General features: G+C 39.4%; 1 protein-coding gene and 1 long non-coding RNA gene across 3 annotated transcripts; both read right to left on the bottom strand.

The window, feature by feature from the left end:
* Nucleotides 1-1,084: 1,084 nt before the first annotated feature.
* Nucleotides 1,085-2,413, bottom strand: LOC134296217 (uncharacterized). The gene is made up of 2 exons (XR_010002833.1): nucleotides 1,860-2,413; nucleotides 1,085-1,743 (listed from the first exon to the last, which is right to left on the bottom strand). It is a non-coding gene; the product is annotated as an uncharacterized LOC134296217 (long non-coding RNA).
* A 5,644-nt stretch (nucleotides 2,414-8,057) lies between these two features.
* On the bottom strand, nucleotides 8,058-14,051 carry nudcd2 (NudC domain containing 2). Of its 2 annotated transcripts, none has more exons than XM_016995040.2 (4): nucleotides 13,795-14,051; nucleotides 10,916-10,964; nucleotides 10,063-10,139; nucleotides 8,058-8,271 (listed from the first exon to the last, which is right to left on the bottom strand). In XM_016995040.2, exons 1-4 carry the CDS (start codon nucleotides 13,981-13,983, stop codon nucleotides 8,188-8,190), a joined length of 399 nt encoding a protein of 132 aa, XP_016850529.1. In that variant the 5' UTR covers nucleotides 13,984-14,051; the 3' UTR covers nucleotides 8,058-8,187. The 2 variants fall into 2 exon arrangements, with proteins under 2 accessions (XP_016850529.1, XP_008111398.1); XM_008113191.3 differs by having other exon boundaries at nucleotides 10,063-10,214; nucleotides 13,795-14,049.
* Between the last annotated feature and the right edge of the window lie 4,190 nt (nucleotides 14,052-18,241).

Here is an 18,241-nt window from a genome sequence, read left to right as displayed (position 1 = left end):
CACAAATCCTAACTCCTCATTCTTAAGATCAAAGTGGATGGATGAACTTCCTTTTAAAAGGAAGTAGGAGAAATTACCAAAAATTTATAGGCCATTGCAGTTTAAAGAGACTGAGTGAAATCTGAGCCCACTGTATTATAACTATCTACTTTCATAAATAAGGATGTCTAGAAGGAATTATGGTAATACTTTCATTCCTGCACCTTTTTTATTGGTGGATTTCAGTTTACCAAATATTGCCACTGAGAATTATTCAAGTCATGTTTAGCCACATGACATCTATCATTTCAACAGATCTGGATTTTGTTCCCTACATACCTGGATTTCAGTATGTCTTTCTGTTGTTCTATTATAGAATTAAACTAAGATGTAAACCACCCCCCTTCCCGCCCACTTCTGCTGCATAGCACATTGACCAAACAGGGTAGCTTTCTCATTGTCAAAAATATTAATCACATCAATAGATCAGTTTTCTCAGTAAAAATACAAAATAAGAATCACAGTCTCTAAAAAAAAAAGCATTTTTCAGTCTTAAGTGGTTCTGTTTCAACTGTACAGCTCCACTTTCTAGAATCAATACTTTTAAATCAACTGAAACATAAGGTTTCCCCATTACTCTCATCATTTCCTGTCTCTTTTGTTCCATAAAGCAGCCTCCTCCTTTCCACTACCTAATTTCTGGCAGCAGTTTGATTATATAAAGCACATTTTATATAAAGCACACACTCCACATTTGTTGTCTCAATGGTGAAAATAGGTGCATTAAATTTCTGGAAGACTACTTGGTTTAAACTACTATTATCTAATCAATTGTAAGGAAGTTTTAAGCAATAATTTTTGAACATGAAAAATTGAGGCTCTTCCCTTAGACCAGTATTTCTCAACCTGGGGTTCCCAGATGTTTTTGGCCTTCAACTCCTAGAAATCCTAACAGCTGATAAACTGGCTGGGATTTCTGGGAGTTGTAGGCCAAAAACACCTGGGGACCCCAGGTTGAGAACCACTATCTTAGACAAATACAAGTGTCTGATTAATGACACAATAATTAGAGACATAAAAATGCATGCTTAGGGAGGAAAGCAGACAAACTACAATTGAAATTTATTAAGTTCATTGTGTGTATATACAAATATTGTACAAATGAAATTTGAGTTAAAAACAAAACATGCTTGTACCTACAATTTGTTACAACCAAACACTTCCTAACTGCCTAGGAACTATTTCATACTTATGTTTATATAAAGAGGGTTTTTTTTCTTTAAGAATCAAATGATTAATTTTACCAACCTCATAGTACAAATGAATCCAAGTAAAGCCAGCCCTTCACATTCACTGCAAAAGCAAAACATCCAAAAAATTAATAAAATGCCACTTTTTACCTGAAAGAATGCCTCTTTGGTAATCTTTAAGCCCTCCAGTGCAACACTATGGTCAGCTTCTGCTGGATGTTGACCAAATAATCAAATCCGCAAAAATGAAGCCCACAAATGTTGAGAGTGACTGTAATTAGAAAAAAAGCAGACCAAGTTCCACATACTCAAGGGGGCTTGATTTAGACCAATATTTCGCAAACTCATTGAGAAACAACATGGCTGCTTTTGAAACTCCACATGCCTTCAGTTGATTTCAGACAGTAACACTCATCAGCCTTAAGAATCACTGCTAATACTTGGGGATTATGGTATATGTAGTTGAAAAACATCTGGCCCTTCCCTAGAACAGTCTAGATCAGTGGTTCTCAACCTGTGGGTCCCCAGGTGTTTTGGCTTACAACTCCCAGAAATCCCAGCCAGTTTACCAGCTGTTAGGATTTCTGGGAGCTGAAGGCCAAAACATCTGGGGACCCACAGGTTGAGAACCAGTGATCTAGATGAGCACCACTATGCCTAACACTGCAACCTGAGTTTTTTAAAATTCACATTTACAGTGCAACATGGCACAAAATTATGATTGCAGTTAACTTATGCACCACAGCATCTATAAGGGTCCTTTCTCATGAGTAAAACTGGGTTTGAACAGGATGGCAAATTGTTTTTAAAAACCATGTAGCCTTTTAAAAGAATATGCCTTTATGCCACAGTAAAGTACATCTGCAGAGAAACACTGTAGTCATTTCAAAACTTGGTTTTTACCTGCCACATATGAAACTCAGAAATCTTTAGGGAGTAGTACCCTCCTTTTCAAAGGATGTAATTCCTTGTGATTCTTCAAAAACAACTTCTTGCTGGCTTATCAAAAAACAATTAAATTCCTACCAGACTGTTTATTACATTAGTTGAAAATGTGTCCTTCGTCTTGGTAAGCATTTATTGTACAAATAGCACTGATTTGTACATATATATATATGTCAGTGTTTATTTTTCATTACTGTGCAAGCACATGTTAAATAAAAGCCTTTATCATATTGTGATTTATGTTGGGAAATCATCCTGGACTACTCAAGTCCAAATGTAGTTAGATAGATGATAGAGTTAGATTGAGGGAATCCTTTCCCTGTTTCCAAAGCATGCCTAGACAGGCTTTACTGTGTTTCACTCTATCCTGTTTACGTCACGTCCCTTACTTTGAAGTTGGTAGAAATGTGAATCTTTAGGGACACTAACTCCCAATTGGTCAGAGTGTCTTTTATGGCCCCAATAAACTGGACCATGCGGTTGGGACCATTTTGGTTCTCTCTCTTCTCCCTTTGTTCTTCAAACTAACAAGCAGCATCCTGCCATCTCTCCTGGCAAGATGTAACTATGTAGATGTTTGTTATTTTTCCTTACTTATTTTTCCTTAGAATCCAGTCTATAGTAATCTAGACAGCTCCCAAGGCTTTCTATCTACAATGGAGTTCTTTTTACCTGAATAAATACTTTTTGAACTTTTATTGAGACTCTGCAGTCCATTGCAATCCTAAAAAGGCTTCTCTTGCTCGCCAGTGTAAGTAACTGTTGCATTTGAAAGCTTTGCTTTTGCTACTCTGCTGATTTTGGTGGAATCTCCCCCAGAGAGGGTTAAATTGAGTCTAACCGCTCAGAGATTACCACAACAAAGGGTTTACGGGCCCAGACACTGCAAGCTGAGCAAAAGGGAAATAGCCTGTTTTTTAAAAGGATTGAATTGAAATAAGGAGCAGAGGAAAGTTCTCAAAAGATTTGAGACTTAATTTCAAGATTTTTAATTTTTTGATTTTTCTGGATTATTCCAAATATTTTGATTTTTTTGGAGATTTTTAATTTTTTTGGAAATTGAAAGGATGGAGCAAAACAAAGAAACCTCTTGGAGCCTACCCAAGCTGCAGGATAATGGAGAGAACTACCTGAACTGGAAAAGAAGACTGGAAACCATGCTCAAACCAGCACAACTAAAAGTGCTGCAAGAAGGCGGGCCACCAGAAGGAGCCGGGGAGGAGGCTATCCAGACGTGGCGGGAAGATGATCGTTTGGTGAGATGCATAATAATAAATTCCCTATCAGAGAGAGTTTTTCAATTTGTAAGAGATGCTTCTAATGCAAAAGAGATGATGGACTATTTGCAGACTAATTACAGTAAAGGGTCGGAGGCAGATATTATATTGGCATATAAAAGACTCTTTAATTCAAAAATGCATTCAGAAGATGATTTGAATGATTACCTGCAACAGATAAGATCTCTAGTTGATCAATTGAGATCTAGCGGAGAACCAATTACTGAGAGAATGTGCATAGGATTAGTTGCGTGTGGGATCCATCCATCTTACAAAAGTATTATTACAATTTTACGTAATACACACAGACTTGAAAGTGAAGAGCTTACTCTTAAATCTATCACGGCTGAGTTGAAATCGGAATATCTCGAAAGAAATGGATCTGATTCCAAAAATAATATGCAATCTGAATCTCAGTCAAAAAGCATGGCTCTGAAAGCTGGGCACAAATTTAAACTCAAGAATAAAGTGATTTGTAATCTCTGCCAAAAGGCAGGACATTTGCAAAGGGACTGCTGGTTTGCTAAAAACAATCAAACTAGTTCTACAGCTTCTCACAGCAGGAGTCAAGGATCAAAGCCTAGGGTTTTCAATACCCAGGTCAGAAGACAAAGCCAGTTCTCTGCCAGTGAAAATGCAAATGAGAGATTAGGTCAGCACACCTCTGCAAAGCATGCAAATTTGGTGTTACCAAGTGACACAGCTGAGTCAGAAGGAATTAATGATTTCTTTGGAAGTCTTGCATTACATGTGACCAATAAGCTTGTTAATGAAAAAGATATCTTATTAGATTCTGGAGCGACGGACCATTATTTTTGTCATTTGGATTATTTTATTGAAATCGAGAAAGAAAAATCTACTGTGAAAGGAATTGGATGTCAAAAAGTTAATTGTACAGGGCTAGGCAAAGTGAATCTTGCATGTGCAGACTCTGGGATCAATCTAACTCTCAGCAATGTTTACTACAGTAAAGACATTGGAACTAATTTGATTTCTGTGGCAAAGCTGATGCGTCATGGATGTAAAATTGTTTTTGAGAATGGACTATGTAAAGTGCTGAAAGATGGAAAACTTGTTTTAAAGGCTGAGGAATATCATGGGATATTCAAAGTTATGTTTGAGCCAAAGTTTTCAGGATTAGCCTTACCAGAATGTGAGAAACGAAACTGTGCTCGTTTATGGCATGAAAGATTTGGTCATGCAAATGAGAAATATGTCTGGAATGCAAAAGAAGTATGTAGAGATATGGAAGTAAATTCATGTTGTAAGGAGATATGTGAAACTTGTATAAAGGCCAAGGCATGTGCTCCAAATGTTCCAAAAGACAAAGAGTTTGAAGCGCAACGCCCTCTGCAGGTCATATCCAGTGATGTATGTGGCCCCATGTCTACATCATTGGGGGGGTCTTTGTACTTTGTGGTTTTCAAAGATTCATTTTCTGGATATACCAAAGTCTATTTCATGAAGCACAAAAATGAATTATTTAACAAATTAAAGGAATATTTGGCCATGGTTGAGAATCAATTTCAAAGGATGCCAGAAACTCTGAGGACAGACAATGGAGGAGAATTTTGCAATAAAGCAGTGGATGATCTATTGAGGAAATATGGGATTAGACGCCAATATTCTCTTCCCTATTTTCCACATCAGAATGGCATTGCAGAAAGAAAGAATAGAAGTTTGATTATAATGGCAAAATCCATGATTTATCATGCAGGAATTCAGCGTAAATTCTGGGCTGAGGCCATTAATACTGCTTGTTATTTGCAAAATAGAATGCCCAATGCAAAAAGTCATGTAACCCCATATGAATTGTGGTTTGGTCATTCTCCAAGTGTAAAGCATTTGCGTGTGTTTGGATCCAAAGCCTATGTGTACATCCCAAGAGAAAAGCGAAGTGGGAAGTTTGATTGCAGCTCTAAAGAATGCCTACTGGTTGGTTATTCTGATGAACATAAATCTTACCGACTTTATGATCCAGAAAAGAATATAATTTTTGTAGGAAAGACGGTTTACATAGATGAAAGAGTTGGAAGAAATTTACAGCCTCCTGTTGATGAGCCTTTGTTAAGAAATGACTCTGATGACTTAACATGCGGTCTGCAGAGTGGAAATGAGCCAATTGCGCCATCTGCTGGAAAAGTCCTGCCATCGCTGGTCAGAAGGGCTGATCAAAGAAATGAGCCAACGCCACCCAGTGGAGAGACCCTGACATCTGAGGTCGAAGGACCCGATGAAAGGATTGACCCACATAGTGGCATGGCAGAGGAACATCAATGGCACCCTCAAGGACCAGATGAAAGTGCAGAGACACCTGATGGACAAAATGAGCAATTACCACGCAGATCTCAAAGGACAAATCGTGGGGTCCCTCCCCAGAGATTTGCTTATCTTACCAATGAAGCTGAACTACAGGAACCATCATCCTGGAATCAGATGCTGAAGTTTCCAGAGGATGAAAAAGAAAAATGGCTTACTGCTGCATCAGATGAAATAGAGTCATTACATAAAAACAAGACATGGACACTTGTACCACCACCAGAAAATAGGAATGTAGTTGGCTGTAAATGGATTTTCAAACTGAAACGTGATGAAAATGGACAGATACAGCGATACAAAGCCAGACTTGTAGCTAAGGGCTACTCACAACAATATGGAGAGGATTATGATGAAGTTTTTGCACCTGTTGTAAAACACACCACCTTGAGGACATTGCTTGCAATTGCAGCCTCTAGAAAAATGAATGTTGAACACCTTGACGTTGCTACAGCTTTTCTTCATGGCGAATTAGAAGAAGAGATATTTATGCAACAACCACCTGGATTTGAAGACAAGGCACACAAAGGATATGTATGCAAATTGCAACGATCTCTCTATGGTTTAAAACAAGCAGCAAAATGCTGGAATCAGAAATTAAATCAAATGTTAATTGAGAAGGGGTTTGCACAAGGGAAAGCTGATCCTTGCCTTTATTCTAGATTCAAAAACAACAGATGGACATATGTTCTAGCCTATGTAGATGACATAGTGTGTTGCTTTCAACAGAAATCTGACTTTGATGATCTTGTACAACATTTGAGCCGTACCGTTGAAATCAAACAACTTGGCAATTTGAGTCATTATTTGGGAATACAGGTTGAAAGAGAAGAAGATGGGAGCTTTCTCCTGAATCAGAGACAAAAGATTATTGACTTGCTAAAACATCTTGGACTCTTAGAAGCAAATACAGTGACTACACCCATGGAAGTGAACTATTGGAAAAACACTTCAGAAAGTGAACCATTGAGTGACAACACCTTGTATCGAGAGGCAATTGGGAAAATGTTGTACATCTCTCGAATCACAAGACCAGATATTTCAGCAGCGGTTGGGATACTATGCAGGAAGACTAGTAAACCAACCAAATATGACTTAATTGCAATCAAAAGAGTTGCTAGATACCTAAAAGGCACACTGAACTTCAAGTTGAGACTACAAGCCACCAGCAACCCTACACTGACAGGGTATGTGGATGCTGACTGGGCCAATGATATTACAGATCGCAAGTCTACCAGCGGCTATCTATTCTTCTACGGAGATGCACTGATAGACTGGACAACACAGAAACAAAAAGTAGTAGCTTCATCTTCAACAGAAGCAGAATATGTTTCCGCATCAGAAGCGTGCAAACAATTGAAATGGCTACATATGATGTTATTTGATTTTGGAATCGAAGAACCAACACCAATACAAGTTTTTGAGGACAATCAAGGTTGTCTGAAGTATACTCAAACAGAGAAGATCAGTGCATTGCTCAAGCACATTGACACAAGATACCACATCGTGAAGAATGCACACGAAGAAGGATTTATGAGGTTGGAGTTTTGCAGATCTGAAGACATGATTGCCGACATTCTGACAAAACCCCTGCCTAGACATGCTCATGATAAGTTGAAGAAGATGTTGAACCTGATGGACATGAGCAGCCCAGGCTGAAGAAGGGGATTGTTGGGAAATCATCCTGGACTACTCAAGTCCAAATGTAGTTAGATAGATGATAGAGTTAGATTGAGGGAATCCTTTCCCTGTTTCCAAAGCATGCCTAGACAGGCTTTACTGTGTTTCACTCTATCCTGTTTACGTCACGTCCCTTACTTTGAAGTTGGTAGAAATGTGAATCTTTAGGGACACTAACTCCCAATTGGTCAGAGTGTCTTTTATGGCCCCAATAAACTGGACCATGCGGTTGGGACCATTTTGGTTCTCTCTCTTCTCCCTTTGTTCTTCAAACTAACAAGCAGCATCCTGCCATCTCTCCTGGCAAGATGTAACTATGTAGATGTTTGTTATTTTTCCTTACTTATTTTTCCTTAGAATCCAGTCTATAGTAATCTAGACAGCTCCCAAGGCTTTCTATCTACAATGGAGTTCTTTTTACCTGAATAAATACTTTTTGAACTTTTATTGAGACTCTGCAGTCCATTGCAATCCTAAAAGGCTTCTCTTGCTCGCCAGTGTAAGTAACTGTTGCATTTGAAAGCTTTGCTTTTGCTACTCTGCTGATTTTGGTGGAATCTCCCCCAGAGAGGGTTAAATTGAGTCTAACCGCTCAGAGATTACCACAACAATTTAAAGCTGTTGAGAATAACAAACAATCCATGCCCAATCTTAGTCTCACAGATGAATTCTTATTCAACACAATATATTCCTTTGTACCCTTTTGTTTTAGTTCTAGGAATACAGTCAAAAGCATCAAGTTATCTTTCAAAACTGGAGAAGTCTGGCCCTCCTTTGCTATAGTTTCCAGAAATTTCAGCTCCACTGAAGTCAAACCCAGGGTTCTGCAAAAAAGACAGATTTTATTTATATCTCTGGTAGAAACACATTTGTAGAACTGACTTTTAGTATTAGTTAACTCTTTTCATGACATTAAAGAAGACAGTTGTGATTTTATACCTGCAAAACAGAAATGGTGTATAATGCCACTCAACAATGAATATACAGTACTTATTTTCAAAGAGAACAAACATCACATTTTTCTTTCCCCATTGTTTCATATTTTCTTTTTCATAAACTAAATTAAAAACCAGAGTCAATGTTTTTCATAAAAGACTATAATTCCCAGTGTAAGCCACCATCAAAAAATTCTGAATCCTCAGTCATATATGCCTTTACACACAACTATGCAGAATCCAATTTCGCCAAGTGCAATTAAACTTGATCCCAGAGAGGTTTTTAAAAGTGCAGTTATCAGAATAGGAAAATTCCACACGGTCAATCAGAATATAAATGTAACATTCTGATAAATTCTAAGTTGCACAATGAGGTGAGGAAATAAAGAAAAGACAGGATATTTGGGGGAATTGGGCAAAATAATTACTGACACATATAATCTGAAACAAAAGCTATGTCCAAAATGCATTTTCTGAAAAGAAAATACATTGTTGTCCCAATCATGTGGAAACATATTCACAACAAACAATTCACAGTGGACTTTTTTTTGCAGATGATCATGCTAATGCAGATATATCTGTGGAGGGGGGTCAGGAAGGGTACAAAATGTGGGGTGCAGACCCAAGAATGTGAGCTTGGTCTCTAATATTTATCTGTATTATGTGAGTAAAATGTGAATGAGCTTCTATTCATTCAGTAAACTCAGATGATGGTGGTGATGATGATAATAATTATTCACTGCATTTCTATACCGCTTTTCTCACCCCTGGGGGGGGGGGGGGACTCAAAGCGGTTTACAACATAATAAATGGCAAAATTCAGTGCCTCACATATATATAAAAATATATCACATATCTAAATAAAAAACATATAACTGTAGATTTAAACCATTAAAACTATAAAAACATCAGACATAGACATATTCATGAAACATGTTACTACAGCAATTAAAATAGATCCCTGCTCTTCCCCCACCACCATCTCCCTATCCATAGAGTTTCAACCCCTCTTTATATACCCTCCCTGCTCCCCCAGGGAGCAAGAGAGTGGAGGCCCTCTATGGCAGGTGTTCTTGCTGGGCCTTGCTTCGCAGAGTCATAGGGCCAGGGCCTCAGTTCTGCAAATAATGAGTTCTAGAAGCTGAGCCAGAGGCAACAAAGAAAACAAAGGTTGGCTCTTTCCTCGAAGCCCCTGGTGATGGTACCTTCACTCCCTTGATAGTCCTCTATGATGATGATTTATATCCCACTTTTTCTCTCCATAAGGAGACTCAAAGCGGCTAACATTAAAAGCATTACAATACAATCTAAAATATACAAATATTAAAATAATATTAAATATCATTAGTATTAAAAACAATTCAGATTCTATTGTAGTAATATGGCGGGTGGCTCCCAGAATACAGAATATTTCCAGTGTTTATGAGCTAACCACCTCTCTACTGCCTTTCTAGTAGCAATAATAATAATAAATGTAGGTGCTGATATTAATGTTTTAATTAATGTGACATTTTAAGGTAGTGTTTCGAAGTGTTTGAATGGATATTTCAAATTAACATATAATTCAATTACATTCAGTGTGGGTGATGAAAGATTTGGAAGGATAAAGAAATGTCAACACATAACTTTCCCAATAACATGGTTTAAATGTAACTTCAATATAACTTTAACTGGACTCACCTCTCTCTGGAACCTCTCCAGAGTAAGTTTCCTCTGCATTTGGTCCTGGACCCAAGGATCAGCAGCATATTCATTCTCTAGCAAAGAACGCCAACAATTTCCAGCATCACGGTTAGTTTTTGTTAAGATGATTCGTATTAGTTTCTGATCCTCTTTACAAGAGAAGAAGAACAGAAATTATCACTTACACACAATTGACAACTCCCCCCCCCCCCCCCCCCAATATAGGCCTGTTTTTTAAAATAGTCAACAAAGAAAGAAACTATCTCAACTTAGTTAGCATAGGTTTTAACTTCTCTAGATATTTGGTTTTGCTTCACTTATTCACCCTACTATAAAGAACTCTATTATGTGGACTTAGAAACTTTTAGTTGACTCTTGCATATAAAACAAGCATGTATTTTGACTAAGTGGCATGTTGAAAATGAACATCATGTCTATAAGGGTCTAACCAAAGAGCTGGCAATCATGTCCCATGCAGACTCAGTAACACACACCTCTAATTCCAAACAGTAAAATAGGTTTTTATAGGAATGAGAGGCCTGTATATACTTGCCATGTGCCATTCAACCTTTATTCTATGCTTTCTCAAAGCAAGAGCTTTGGCACTCTCAAAACCATAACTTAATATAGATAAGAATTCCTTAGATCTGCTGGGTATAAGTGCAGATTTTGTTTCTAAAGGACTGCCTGAGGAGTGAAAGGAGCAGGACTGAATTATTGCCTCTGCTGAGTTCTATGGGAATCCTCCTGAAGATCAAAACACCGTAAGGTTTTCATTATTAAAACAAAAGAAAAATGTCAACCAGAAACTTAAAGTGACTTTTGCAAAGTTCACTGAAACAAGTGTTACCTAGTGTCCATGTTGCTTCATCTGCTATTGTAGAATCAAAGAGTTTACCCTGAAATAAATATCAAATTAAAAAAAATCAGCATGATTCATATTACAAAAGCAAGTCGTATTTGCTTACTATCTTCAATTTTCTCAAATTCATCCCTATGAAAATATTATTAGTTTTTGAACCTAAAGTAATAAATGATTATCACTGCAGTCAACAGAACATATTTTAAAAATGTCAGCAGGTATCATAAAACAGTCCAATAAAAAAGACTTATCACACTGTTACTAATTATCATCGTAATTCTCTAGCTTGCATGGATTTCAATATATTTATAACAACCCAGTATTGCAACTATAAGCTTCAACCATATGTTTCACATGTATTTGCACTCTTTCTAGGCAAATGGCAGGATTATCTTTCTAATCATTTGATAATCTGGATTCATGTGTGATAAAAAGTAGACAGCTGTTCCCTTATACATAAGGAGTGTAGAAAGGAATGTAAGTAGATTCTGTAGGGCTATGTTGCAAAAAAATTAAGAGCCAAGGAAGAACCTGTACACAGACAACACAGACTTTTATGGAGAGATTCTGCCAAAATATAAATCCAAGATAAAAACTGAATCTCTCAGATCACCCCTGTTTAAAGAACTAATGTGAAACCATGACATACCTGAAACAGCTTCCCAAGGGAAGTATACCTTCTCAACTAGGGGTGCATCTACATGGTAGAATTAAGGCAGTTTGACCTAAGTTTAACTGTCATGGCTCAATGCTCTGGCATCATGGGATTTGTAGTTGGATGGGGCAACAGGATGCCTTAGGCATTGTTTGGGCTAATAATTAAGGATTAATTCTGTTCAGGCAGAAAGAAAACTTGGTCATTTTAAGAAGTCATATTTTCCTTTCCATACAGCAAGTAAACAAGGCGGCACGTAACTAAACAGATTGTTTAATGAAAAATGTTCAAGATCGACATTTCCCTCCTGGTTAAGTTACAAGGCTAAAGATCTTGTAAAATTCTGCATTAGCATTGAGCCATGCAATTAAAATAGCATTTTAACTGCATTAATTCTACAGCGTAGATGCACCCAGAGTTGAGGAAGGTCTTAGTGTTTCCCAGACATATCAGATTAAATTAACAAAAAACATTCTGGATACTAACCCAACATTCCCATGAATGCCATTGTACTTCAAGATTAATCTGATGCCATGCAGATGTTCTATAAATTTGTCTTCCTCAACATTAAAAGTGGGGGAAAAAAACCCTCAATGTTCTGTCAAATACACCTGAAACTGTGCCAGACAAAGGACAAAATGTGAAAACATTAACTGGATGACGATACGTTTGACACAGAAAAGAACTGAATGCAATTGGTGGAAGCACATGACTAATAATGCAAGCCTGCAAAATTGAGAGTAATAAAAACTTTTTAAGAAATGTATTCTTATAAAAAAAGAAATTTGGCATTCTAAATCCAAACATGACCTCAAATATGATCCACCACGTGCAGCTTTTTAACTACAGTAGAGTCTCACTTATCCAAGTTTCTGGATTATCCAAGCCATTTTTGTAGTCAATGTTTTCAATACATCATGATATTTTGGTGCTAAATTCGTAAATACAGTAATTACAACATAACATTACTGCGTATTCAACTGCTTTTTCTGTCAAATTTGTTGTAAAACATGATGTTTTGGTGCTTAATTTGTAAAATCATAACCTAATTTGATGTTTAATAGGCTTTTCCTTAATCCCTCCTTATTATACAAGATATTCGCTTATCCAAGCTTCTGACGGCCCGTTTACCTTGGATAAGTGAGACTCTACTGTACTTGTTTTGACATTTTTTATTTTGTGGCTGAGTAAGATTTCTTGAGGGAGTAAAGAGCAATTTGAAGTTTTCTAATGGATTTTCAAGAGTTTAATTCACTGATATGAAACACAAAAATCTTTACAAAACAACATGCTGAGTATCCAAAATGCTTGGGACCAGAATGTGTTGGGAGTTTTGATTTTTTTCAGGTTTTTATCAACTATATTTATAATAATTTTGAGCATGAAATAAAGTTTGTACACACTAAACCTCAGAAATAGTAATAATAATAATAAATTTATTACCCGCCTCTCCCTGCGACTTGAGGTGGGATACAACATCATTAAAACAAGAGATAAACAATAAGTTTTATTTATATCCCAGAACTCTGGGAATCTTGCAGCAAGTGTTTTGATAAAACATTATCAAAGGGCACACAACAAAACACACAAGAGTGAAAATACAAGTTAAAATCAATTGATAAAAGTGCAGATTAAAATTCACAATGGTGTCACTATCTCCGTCGTACATTTGGGCAATTTTGGGGACCCAGAAAAGGGATGCTCAGCATAAAGTAAAAAAAAATATACGGGGACATTAGTTTCTTAATCAAAAGCAACAGCAGAACTGATAAAAAAGCCTCGAATTTGCGAAAAAAATGTACGAACGTACGTTTTTATTACGGTTTTTAGAACAGAGCACCCCAAAATACATTAAAAGCACCAAAAAAAATTGGAGGGAAAGAAAGCATATAGGTGGCAAGAAACTTCCTATCTGACCAAGCACCTACAAGCTTCAGAGTGTAGAATAAATGACACTCGAATTGCATGGCTCAATGTTGTAGATCAGGCATGGACAAACTTCGGTTGTGAGGAATTGTGGGAGTTGGAGTCCAAACACCTGGAGGGCCAAAGTTTCCCATACCTGAATAGATGCTTGGGGGTTGTAGTTTCACAAAACCTTTTGACTTCTATGCCCAAGCATGCGGGTGCTTCAGCAGACTACAACTCCCACAATGCCCTAGCTTCGGGCCGCGGCCGTTAAAGGGGCCGTGTCTCCATCCGCCCCGCCTACCTTGAGCACCTCCTTCCCGGCCACAGACAGCGAAAGGCAGCGGCTCTGGAGACTACACTGGACCTCCTTGGCGCGGGTCCCCTGCGGGACGTCCACCTCCACGAAGACCTCCTCCATGGTCTGGTACCAGCGGCCCCAGGGAGTGGCGCACGGGACCAGCCCGCTCCGCTCCTCGAATGGCGCCGACATCTCTTAGCCCCTCAGCCGCCAGGCCCACTCCGCCGGGAAGGAAGGGAGGAAGCACGCATGCGCACTGCTTCCCAATGTCCTCGAATCGCAGGCGTGGAAGACACATTGAAGGCTCACTTCCGCCAGCAGCTGCCCATAGAGTTATGAAAAAATAAAGAGATAAGATAATACGGACTGTAGCTGCATCTGCATCAGAATCATCACAATGTATTATCGAAGGCTTTCATGGCCGGAATCACTGGTTGCTGTGGGTTTTCCGAGCTGTACGGCTATATTCCAGAAGCATTATCTTCTGACGTTTTGCCCATATCTATGGCAGAGATTGTGAGGTATGTTGGAAACTACTATATACAGTATCTGTGGAAGGTCCAGGGTGGGAGAAAGAAGTCTTGCTTGTTTGAAGCAAGTATGAATGTTGTAATTGATCTCCTTGATTAGCATGTAATGGCCTTGCAGATTCAAAGCCTGGCTGCTTCCTGCCTGCAGAAATCCTGTGTTGGGAAGTGTTAGCTGGCCCTGATAGTTTCATGTCTGGAATTTCCCTTCTTCAAGCATGTAGACCAGGCATGGGCAAATTTTGGCGCTCCGGGTGTTTTGGAATTCAACCAATAGACTGTTAGGAATTGAAGTCCAAACATCTGGAGGGCTGAAGTCTGCCTATACCTGATGTAGACAATTAAAACAGAAAGGAGGAAACCATGAAAATGAACAAAATCTGGCTCCCAGTATTAAAAAAACCCCTAAAATCAAAACAGTATATAAAGAACAACACTCAGAAGACGGGAATTCCAGACATTAATCAATCAAGGCCAGCTAACACCTCCCAACAAGGATTTCATCCGGCAGGAAGCAGCCAGGCGTTGAATCTGCAAGGCCATTAAATGCTAATCAAGGTGCTCAATTGTAACATTCACACTTGTCTCAAACTAACAAGAGTTCTTTCTCCCAACCTGGACTTTCCACAGATATATATTCCCCACTTTCCTAGTTTCCAACAGACCTCACACCTCTGAGGATGCCTGCCACAGATGTGGGCAAAATGTCAGGAGAGAATGCTTCTGAAACATGGCCATACAGCCCTGAAAACTCACAGCACCCCAGAATCAGCACAGTTGTCCACCAGTATAACTGCCATGGCTCCAAGCTATAGAATCATTAGGACTTTTAAAATATAGTATTGTGTTATGATGTGCCTTAAAATCATTTCCAGCTCATGGCAATCATATAAAAGGGGGTGGGGGTTGGGCGTTCTTTTCAAAATTTGGCTAGAAGGGTCTCCCCATTGCCTTTCTCTTAGCCCTGCAGTGTAAAACTAATGTTTGACACCCCCACTTTAGCTCCCATGGCTTAATACTATGGGGACATGGGAACTATAGTTTTAATCTATATATCTATATCTTTGTGCATCATCTATGTGTATCTATTATCTATTTTTATTATTATCCATAATAAAAGTGAAAACTCATATGTGTGTATATGGCATGAGTGTCCACTCACACAGACAGCCTCCACAAACAGGCTATAGTTTCCAGTGCTGAGAAGCCAACAAGTCACTCCTCTGCACCGACATTACGGTTACAGCGAGCACCATGAACATGTAGCCCAAACCCTGCCAATGTCCTTCCCAAACACTACGGCCCACCACCCAAGGAATGCTTTTATTTGGGGACCATTTGATCCTAGATTTTGCATTTTCCTCCACCACAGGCAGGCATCCCAGGGTTCTCCACTGGTGTGAAATTTGCATGACTCCGCTTACTGCCCTTCCCTTTCAAATCTGTCTGCATAACAAACACAGCAGATCTGAGTTGCAACTAATTTTACTGGAGAAGTTTGGGGACTGACTGAACATGGTGGAAGTTGTAGTTCACCCCGCATCAAGTCAGAGCACTGTGACTCCTACTGGGGAATTTAGAGGAGTTATAGTTCACCTACACCCAGAACGCTATGAACCCAAGCAATTATGGGTCTGGACCAAACTTGCCATGCATACCTGATATGCCCACATTTGAATACTGGTGGGTTTTGTGAGGAATTGGCCTGGACATTTGGGAGTAGAAGGTACTGAGATTTATAGTTCACCTGCAATTGAACCCCACCGATGATGGACCAGGACCAAACTTGGCACACACAGCCCCCATAACCAATAGAACATATTGGACATGTTTGGGGGAAAGGGACTTATAGTTCACCTGCATCCAGAGAAACAGTGAACCCCACTGACAATGGACCAGGACCAAACTTTGCACAGAGAAGCCTCATGACCAACTGAACATACTGCAGGAGTTTGTGGGAATAGGCCTTGATTTAGGGAGTTGTACTTCACCTGTATCCAAAGTTCACTGAACCCAGCCAATGACGGATCTGGACCACACTTGGCACACAGACACAACATATCCTACTGTGGATACTGACAGATGTTTCGGGACAATTGCCCCAGGAATCAGGGAGTTGTAGTAGTTCACCCCCATCCAGACAGCACTGCAGCCAGGCGATGACCAGCCAATGACAGATCTGGACCACACTTGGTACATAGCCAACTTTGAATACTGGCAGGGTTTGGGGAGGATTGACCCACGATTCTGGGAATTGTAGTTCACCCACTCCAAACTGAGAATACCTGACATTCAAAGACAAATAATGCCTTTTTCAAATAACCTGGGCACCGCCAGGTCCCTAAGCTAGTAATTTAATAATTAATAATAATAATAATAATAATAATAATAATAATAATAATAATAATTTTATTTCTTACCCACCTCTCCTCGTGGCTCGAGGCAGGTTACAAAACAATTAAAATACATAAGCACAATGGATTAAACCACTGAGCTGCTGAACTTGCTGACTGAAAAGTTGGTTGGAATCCAGGAGGTGAGCTCCTGCTGTTAGCCCCAGCTTATGCCAGCCTAGTAGTTTGAAAACATGGAAATGTGAGTAGATCAAGAGGTACTGTTCCGACAAGAAGGTAATGGCGCTCCATGCAGTTATGCCAACCACATGACCTTGAAGGTGTCTACGGACAGTGCAGGCTCTTCACATTAGAAATGGAGATGAGCACCAACCTCCCCCCCCCCCCCCCCCCGAGTTGGACACAACTAGACTTAATGTCAGGATAAAACCTTTAAGCACATACCTCAATAAAAGTTACACACCAAAAGGTATCTCTACAAAATACATCTTAACAAAACTGAAATCAAACAAAGGACACTTAAATTTATGATTAAAACTGACTGAGTAAGCCTGTCGGAAGATATAAGTCTTTACATGGTTTTTAAATTCAGACACTTCATTTAGCTCTTGGAGTTCTTCCGGCAGGTTGTTCCACAATCTTGGGGCGGCCTCTGGGTGACAGTTGCCAGTTGGGTTCTGGCAGGCTGGAGCAGATGCCCCCCGAGATCTGAAGTGTGCGGACAGATTGTATGGAAGAAGGGGATCCTTTAAGTAACCTGGACCCAAACCATGTAGATCTTTAAAGATCAAAACCAACACTTCGTACTTTGTCTTGGGGCAGCCAATGAAAAGGTCCTCTGGGTGGTGGTTAACAGTTGGGTTCTGGCTACTGTTGTAAGGTCTTTAGCCTTCTCTGGCAAAATAGTGTTTCACAAAACTACAAATCCCAGGACTCTGTGTGGTGACTCAATGTGGGTTTTTTTTTAGTGTCAGGAGTTCTGGTGTGGGACAGTTGGCCATCTGCAAGGACGTTGCTCAAAGATGTTTAATGTTTTACCATCCTTGTGGGAGGCTTCTTTCATGCCCCACATGGGGAGCTGGAGCTGACAGATGGAAGCTCACTCGTTCTTTCTGGATTCGATATGCCGACCTGTCAGTCAGCAGTCCTGCCAGCACAAGGTTTAACCCAGTAATTCTCAACCTGGGATCCCCAGATGTTTTTGGCCTACAACTCCCAGAAATCCCAGCCAGTTTACCAGCTGTTAGGATTTCTGGGAGTTGTAAGCCAAAAACATCTAGGGACCCCAGGTTGAGAACCACTGGTTTAACCCATTTTACCATCAAGGGCTCCTTCCATGTGGTTGAGCCATGGCGGTTAAAGTGGCGTCATGCTATATTTAATTCTGCACTCTGGATGCACCCAAAGACTGAGCTGTCACTCATGAACCCTTTGAATATATATCAGCTTTAATGCTGACTCTTTAATTGGTTCACAGCTGGGATGGTTTAATTGATTGTAGGTAAAGGTTTCCCCTGACGTTAAGTCCAGTCGTGACCGACTCTAGGGGTTGGTGCTCATCTCCATTTC

The sequence above is a fragment of the Anolis carolinensis genome, chromosome 2, assembly GCF_035594765.1.
Source record: "Anolis carolinensis isolate JA03-04 chromosome 2, rAnoCar3.1.pri, whole genome shotgun sequence".
NCBI lineage: Eukaryota > Metazoa > Chordata > Lepidosauria > Squamata > Dactyloidae > Anolis > Anolis carolinensis.
The sequence above is the reverse complement of the archived record's forward strand: the minus strand, read 5'-3'. Positions and strand labels throughout refer to the sequence as shown.

What these genes read in the sequence shown, in the direction of transcription:
- nudcd2 (XM_008113191.3), bottom strand. Translation starts at nt 13,983, where the DNA reads ATGTCGGCGCCATTCGAGGAGCGGAGCGGGCTGGTCCCGTGCGCCACT. An exon ending in TGAAGCAACATGGACACTAG is followed by an intron (nt 10,215 to 10,915) that starts GTAACACTTGTT and finishes TCTCTTGTAAAG; the next exon opens with AGGATCAGAAACTAATACGA. An exon ending in TGGAGAGGTTCCAGAGAGAG is followed by an intron (nt 8,272 to 10,062) that starts GTGAGTCCAGTT and finishes TCTTTTTTGCAG; the next exon opens with AACCCTGGGTTTGACTTCAG.